Below are 7,668 nucleotides of genomic sequence, written 5' to 3' on the forward strand. Positions count from 1 at the left end.
AGCAGCGCGACACACACGTACGCGTACGCGTACAGGGGAGCTCGGGTGTGCTCGGGGCCGGCAAACAGAGAACAGATCGAGGCGGAGGAAGAGGGATCCGGAGGAGTTGCTCACCGAGAGCGCGACGGCGAGGTTGGGGAGACAGGGAACGGCTCGGAGCAGCGGCAATGGTGACGCGAGATGCGATGGCCGAGACGGAGGAAGACGATGCAAGCGTTGAGGAGGGGCATCCCGGCTTGAGTTGGTCCCCTGAACGGACGAAGACGGCTGCGGCAGACCTCCTGGACGTGTTCCCGCACACCGGAGAGGTCGGTGGCCGTGACAACGAAGGCGAGGTAGTGGTCACCGCACGCACTTCGGAGGTGGAATTCGCGTAGTAGAGGAAGGGGCCGAAGGGGAAACGAGGGGGGAATGGAAGAGGGTTGTCTAGGGTTTCCGGGGAACATAGATATAGCATCAGGGGGGCGACGTGGTGGCCATCCATGGGCATGGCGCCCTGGATGTGCGCCACGACCTCTCTGCCTCCTTTAGCGGGAGGTAGAAGGAGGCCTGTGTGGGCTGGGCCGTGTTACTGCAGCCACTTATGGCCCATTAGTACACTAGGTCTTTAGCGTTTTCTTACTTTTTTAAAAAAATTGCCACTGTTTTCTAATTGAAAGAGTGTCCAAAATTTTTTTTTTCTAAATACTAAAATTGGTACATAAATTATTTGGAATATTCTAAGGTTTCTTAAAAAGTTTGAGGCCAACTGGAAAAGTTTATAATTGTGTTTGCATTTAATTGGACCACTTTAAATGATGTTGGTACATTCTAAAATTAGTTAGGGGCATTTCAGAAACTCTCTCAAGTGGGGTTTCTTCATGAAAAGTATCAGTGGATTATTTGAAATATTATGAACACTTTTGTTTTGCAGTTTGAATAAATGATTTATTTGACTTTACTTTAAAATTTGAATTTGAACTCAGTTTGGACCAAGGTGCGGTTTAGCAAATTAATTGTGATGACATGGCACCATTTGTGTGTGATTACTGCAGCTTAACTCCTGGGGTGTTACAAGGTCGGACCATGCCAACCCATCTTGCGAGGTCTGCTAGGGATTGATATAATTTTTTTCAGCGAAAAGGATTGATTTAGTATTTTCAGCGTAAAACCGATGATGTTTTTGAGTGCACGCGACGTAAGATTCATGGACCCAAATGTATCATGAGAATAGCGAACTCTCCCTCCCCGTCTAGAGTTAAAGATTGGCCCGTTTGGATTCGAATATGGTCATTGTGGCCTTCACTCGTGTTTTATGGTTTACTTTCTGTTAAAAATGGATTTGCTTTCTCTTTCCAAATTAAAAATATTGATTTGCTTTCTCCTCTCATGGTCGTGGTATCACACACAGACATACCAGCACATGAGATTCCGGGTCGTTGGGGGCACCATGTGCCACCCGTTCTCGATGTGTATTTTTAAATTCACTATGCTTCCTAATTTTGATTGAGCTGTTCAATTTTATATTTTGCGCACGATTTTGACTAGGTTGTATGTCTAGATGGTACGAGGTTGGGTGGTGTGGGCCGGGGTTATTGATGGTGCAAGGGTTGGTCTCTTATGATCGAGATTGTTGGGCGGCGTGTAAATCTCTTATAGTCATTGGATTGGAGCTCTCGGAGTTGATTGTTGCCAATTCATGGTATCCAGCATCGGTTTCACTCATGTCCACTGGTTGTATGGTCTCGCACACCTCGGTCCACCTGTTGTCAATCAAGCTGTGTGTTCCCATCATGCAACTTCTTTGGGGGCACAAGTCCCTCTTACATTATATTCCTGGGAAACATAGTTAGGAGCGCTTCGGGTTGCACTCGTGAGGCAAGGCCCACTGGTGAGGAGGAGATCGCTCTGTTTGCTACGATGGTCAGTGAGAGGAAGGACGGTCTTCCGTCTGTCCAAACTGGCCTGCCGCATGTTGCATGTCTAAGATTTCCTATGTGCACTCGGAGAGTTTGGAGTGGTCAGCGGTACAATTTCTCTAGGGTGTTAGTTACGGCCCAACTTTCTTCTTCTGGTTTGACGAGCGACATCAATGACGTCGTTCTAGCCGTCTGTGTTGTCCTTCCGTCAGTTTCGCCCCTTGTTCCGCGGTGGTGCGTGTGCTTTTCCCACTCATCATTTCTCGCGTAATTGTATAATTAGTCCTGTTTTACTGATGTGATCGGCGGACAGTCTACAAACCGGTTGGGCATTGGCCTCTTTCTTTCTGTCTTTTTTTGTGGGGGGGGGGGGGGGGGGGAGGCGTGCGTTCTTTTTTCTATGGTTCAGAGCAACCAATCGTAGATGCTTGCTTGTATCACTGGATGGCCAAGGGTTTTCCCTCATTTCGAGGAAAATGCAATCATCCTACATGGTTGTTTGTGCTTCAACGTAGCCAATTCCTTGTGAAGCCAGTCCTTTACTTAGACTAGTCACAATGGATAGTAACTTAGAGTAATAACATGCGTATATTACTACTCTATGTTACAACCTCCACAGTGGGTAGTAACATATGTATTGTGTCATGCATTACTTAATTTATTACTAGGTTATAGACTCATCTTTTCTTGATACTCCCTCCTTTCCGGTTTATAAGGCTTAATTCAAAAATCTCACCAATCAAGGTAGATGATGAGTGATGGAATATTTTTTATAGTTTGCAAAAGCACCTAATTAATCCTTTTGTTTTCCTCAAAAAATTATGTTTACTTATGGGTGCACTTGGTTTTGGTCAATGAGAAGGTGGGTTGATTTGTGCTCATGTCTTTATTGTTACTATGTATGGCCAATTCGTGCATGCATCTTTTTGTATCTCTTTGGTGAATTTATTACTTTCTCTGACGTTTGAAGCCTATGGATGTTCGGTCTTTTGTTATGTCTTTTGTCCGGTAATTAGGTTCCATGCTTTCTGTGCAGGGTGATGGCGTCCAGGATGTCATTCCAAAGAGGCTGTTAGCCAAGACTCAGAAACTAATCGAAGAGGGGGAACGTGTATTGTCTTAAATTTCAGAAGGCGCATAATGAACTTAGAGATTGATCATGTCCTCAAATTGTACCTGACTATCTACCATAGATTTGAATTATAGTTCACGCCGGGGACCTCGGTCAGAAAGATAGACCCTGTTCCTGATGGGTTCCATTGTACAATAGACTGAGCTCCCTGAAGTACATAACTTACACGTTGACGGACAAGACATATCTTTTTTAGAGAATGACATAGTATTTAGCAGGATCCCCACGCCAGCATGCACTCGTGCATCCGATAACACGATTTGGCAAGACACGTCACAAGACAGACAGATGGAGAATCTATATTTCAAAGTGGTCGTACAAGCACGAGTCGTGATCGAATCGGAGGATCTACCACAGAACAGAACAGAGCACAAATGAAAAGGCCCCAGATAAAGAGGAGCCATAGTAGCACACAGTGTGCAACTCGGCGGGAAGAAAAAAAACGTGTACTGGACAATTCGGAGAAGGGAAACAAAGCACTGCCTCTTGCCTAGCCCATCAGGGCGAGGCCGACAAGGCCCGCGGCCCCAACGAGAGAGCCCATCACGGAGCGGGCCTCGACACCGCTGGCCCCGCCAACGCTGTCCGCTGATTTGGACGAGGAAGGCGCCGTTGTCGCCCCGGCCGGGGTGGTGGACGTCGAGGGCGTCTCCGAAGGCGTGGAGGGTGTCGCCGAAGGCGCGTCCGGCGAGGTGGCCGGGGTGGGCGTGGCGGTGGCTGCGGGGGCGACCTTGACGGCGAGCTTCATGCCGCCGGAGCAGTGGCCGCTGACGCCGCAGATGAAGTAGCGCGTGCCGGGCTTGGTGAGCGTGATCTTGGTGTCCTGGTCGCTGAACGACTGGATGGAGTTGGTGGCCGAGCAGGCGCTGTAGTCCGACGACCCCACCTCCGCCACGTTGTGCGAGGCGCCGTACTGGAACACTGCACGCACACATGGGAAACCAGTCAGGTCGGCCTACACAACGAAAGCCGGCCTACACAATACGTGCACCGGCGAACAAGTCATGCCTGCGCTGGCACGTACACCAACCATTTTGCCAAGCCGGTAGCACTGTGCTCTACTTGAGGTCCAGTACTATCACTAAGAGCGCCGTTGATACTAGCAATGATCGTAGTACTGCGCCACGTACCGAGCGTGTCACCGACGGTGAAGGTCTTGTCGCTTGCCCAGGTGCTGTAGTCCACGCCGCTAGCCCAGCCCGACGAGTCGCCGACGGTGTAGTCCGTGGCGTAGGCCGGGGCGACGGCGGCGAGGAGGAGGACCAAACCTGCAGCTAAAAGTCCACGCCCAGCCATGATAGCAAGTTAAGGTCTTGGAGACTTTGAATTCTTGGAGACTTTGCTGTGGAGCTGGAATGTGAGTACAAGGATGGCAGGTGATGGACCCGCGGTTACTGGCTATATAGGCTCAGCGAAGCGGTGCAGTTAGTACACTGACTAACGCGATTTGGTTTGGTTTGTTCGGGTGCAGTTGGGTTAGTTGTGCTCGTCAACAACTCTACCGTCCCCCGACCCTGATTCCTTGAACAAATCACTAGTGCCAAGCGGGCTACACCGATACCGATGGGGTTTAGTTGATCACACTTATCACATCAAATACGTTAGCGCTAAAGAAAGCAATGCTCATCAGTCGTTACAGCCACTTTTTTTTGGCTTCAACGCTCATATAGTCATATTGATCAGCTAATTTCATGTTAGAGGTTGGTACAAGTTAAATAATTAATGCCCACATATCAGCAACTGCAAATTAGCAGGGTAAATTTCCTTTGCTATGGTACCATTTTTAATAGAACTGTCTAAACTGAAAAAACATGTGTAATAATTTGATAACAGAACATCAAGGAACGCAAAACAGATGACATAGCAAATAGACCGTTTGTAGTAAATGTGCATAATTTGGAAAGAAAGCTCTTTCAGTAGCCGAAAGAGGTCAAAGAAAGTACAAGGAGAAGACAGCTAGGTGGCAAATGTTGGTTGAACCGTTGAACAGACCAATTATTCTAATTCATGCATGTGCATTTCTTGTATTGACCTTGATCTTCGTCCTCCGATCATTGATTAGCTTTAGGTGAGGTATAAGGTAAGGTGAGGTGAGGCGGTAGGCATCGTTGTTAGCAGCCCTGCCGAATTACAACTGGGCTGGATCAGGAGCTCTGCAGGATCACTCAGTTTGTCTTAATAACCGCACTGAACTAAAAGTACTGTGTACAACGGAAGACTATTTTTTTAATCTTCCTTGAAAAACGAATAATATTTTCTTGTATAAAATTTTGAAACATGATTTTTTTTAAACATGAACCATTATGGAAAAGATGATTTTATAAACAAAACATTTATCAAAAAAAATTATATACGATGAACAATGTACAAATATCCATCGAACATTCTGTAATACATATGCTGAACAATTTTTAACTACACAGTGAAAAATTTTGTGATATATGCTGAACAAAATTTAAAACACATTAGACATTTTGTGATATACGATGAACAAAATTTAAATATACATTAAACATTTTTGTGGTAAACGCTGGACAAACATTTAAACACACGTTGAACATTTTGTGATATACGCTGAACAATTTTAAATTGTGAACAAAATTTCAAATCCATGAAAAAAATTGAAAGCACAAACAAAAATTCAAATTTCAAAGCATTTAATTGAAAACAAAGTATAAAAATAAAAATGAAAAAATGACCAAATGAAAGAAAAGGAAAAAAGAAAAGAAATAGAAACAGAAATACAGAAACAAAAAGAAAGAAAAGGAAAAAAAGAAAAATCGGCCAATGAAAAAAAGGTTCAGGGAACCTACTAGAAGGTTCCCAAAACAGGGTTCTTTCACGAAGTAGGCTGGCCCGTTTCGCCCTGTTGTTCGCTAAGCTACGATCGGACGCAAGGGCGTAATATAGGATCTGCTGTGATCCAGATGGATCACAGCTGAAACAACACCACGACTTCCTCTCCGAGCTTCCCTCCCACTCCCTTGTTTATTGGCCCTGTTTGGATCCCTAAGTTAGAGTTACTTTTAGTTAGTTGGGGCTCAAATAACCTAAAAGTATCCAAACATGATGGGTTAGTTTGGGTTAGTTGGATCTAACCCACCCCAAAAAACTAGCTCACACTAGAGGAGTTTATTTGGGTTAGTTCTCCTGGGCCCACTAGAAAAAATAGTAAAAAATGTTACCCCTCCCATCCAAAAAGGGTTCAAAATAGTCAAATGATTGAGAAAGAATATTTATTGTCAATCTAACCCTACCGTCCAAACAACTCTTTTGTTAGAGTTAGTCCAGGGTTAAAATCTAACTCTAACCTCTAACTGAGTTAGAGTGTCCAAACAGGGCCATTGCTTGTTCGCGTAATCTAGCTATCTGAATCTGTGTGCCTGACAGTAATTCATGTGCTATTTGTGAGATCAGAGGAGTTTTTTTTAAATAATACATGAGTTTTATTCCAAACTCACAGGGTTACAATCGAGAGGCAATAAATCCTCACAACATGGAGGACATCCGCTCATCCATACCGCAATATATGACTCGGTACGGCTATAAATTGCCATACAATCTGCTACCCTATTTTGAGTCCTACTGGTTTTTTTGTGGAACAAAGTCCCTCTTGTTCATCAAAGATTTAATTTGTGCTACTAGATGACCATAGGTCGATCGGGACATACTCTCACCAGAGAGGATCGAAAAATGCAGTATAGAAATCAGATTGCACCCTAACGGGTCGATCAATATGTTGTAAAGCAAGGGTCATCCCCTGCATTATTGCATGTATCTCCGCCTCAAGCACCTCATTGCAATTGTATATAATACGGTAAGCAACAAAGATAACAAAGCCATCACTATGACGTAAGATCATATATACCAGCACCTGCCTTGCCATCATGAGATGAGAAAGGCCCATCAACAGACAACACGACCCAATTTGCTAAAGGTGGTGGCCAAGGAACAGGAGCCGCGGCCGGCCGAATGCTAATAGGAACAACCTCCCATGCCAATATCTTCTCTTTTAATATTTCTTCTAGACTATAATTCCTCGCTAGATCAAGGGGCTTATAATAACTATCCGGAAATTCCATAATAACATCAACCGGTGGCACTTCCTTGCCATGCACAACATCATTGCGAAGTTGCTAAATTCTCCTTATAAGTAGAATGACCATAACATGAACCTTATTATCACATGCCACAAGCACGTGCAGTAGCCACTCTTTACCGTTATCTAGTAGCACATCATCAGTTGGCAATGGCCATAACTCTCGCATCCTCTACCACACAAGTCGCGCTTGAGGGCATGCAACTAGGGCATGGTAATAACCTTCCCTCTCCCGGCGGCACACCCGGCAGCAATCAGTAGTACTAATGTGTTTGTATAACTTGTTTTGATCAGTGGCAAGAACACCTGACATGGCCTTCCATGATGTAATACACATTTTAAGAGGAACTTTAGCCCACCAAACAAAATTCCTGTCAGAGTAAATGACCACGGGTAGCCTAGCCGGCACCCCCTGGCTCTTCTGAAAAATTACAAGCCGATCCGGCCCTCAAGAATCCAAGACGTGGGGCCGCCTTCCCCTTGCCGGCTGTCTCCCAGGCCGGCTATCGGAAGGCGACCCGACTTTAGCCCTCATGAAG

General features: G+C 45.3%; 1 protein-coding gene across 1 annotated transcript; it reads right to left on the reverse strand.

The window, feature by feature from the left end:
* Positions 1 to 3,308: 3,308 nt before the first annotated feature.
* Positions 3,309 to 4,411, reverse strand: LOC125512225 (mavicyanin). The gene is made up of 2 exons (XM_048677316.2): positions 4,161 to 4,411; positions 3,309 to 3,951 (listed from the first exon to the last, which is right to left on the reverse strand). The coding sequence occupies exons 1-2, from the start codon at positions 4,324 to 4,326 to the stop codon at positions 3,521 to 3,523; spliced, it is 597 nt and encodes a 198-aa protein (XP_048533273.1). The 5' UTR covers positions 4,327 to 4,411; the 3' UTR covers positions 3,309 to 3,520.
* Between the last annotated feature and the right edge of the window lie 3,257 nt (positions 4,412 to 7,668).

This window comes from Triticum urartu, chromosome 6A, assembly GCF_056163025.1.
Source record: "Triticum urartu cultivar PI428250 chromosome 6A, HENAU_Tu73, whole genome shotgun sequence".
NCBI classification, from domain to species: Eukaryota; Viridiplantae; Streptophyta; class Magnoliopsida; order Poales; family Poaceae; genus Triticum; species Triticum urartu.

Coding starts and splice junctions, on each gene's coding strand:
- LOC125512225 (XM_048677316.2), bottom strand. CDS start 4,326: ATGGCTGGGCGTGGACTTTTAGCTGCAGGTTTGGTCCTCCTCCTCGCC. Junction 3,952..4,160: donor CACCGTCGGTGACACGCTCG/GTACGTGGCGCA, acceptor GTGTGCGTGCAG/TGTTCCAGTACGGCGCCTCG.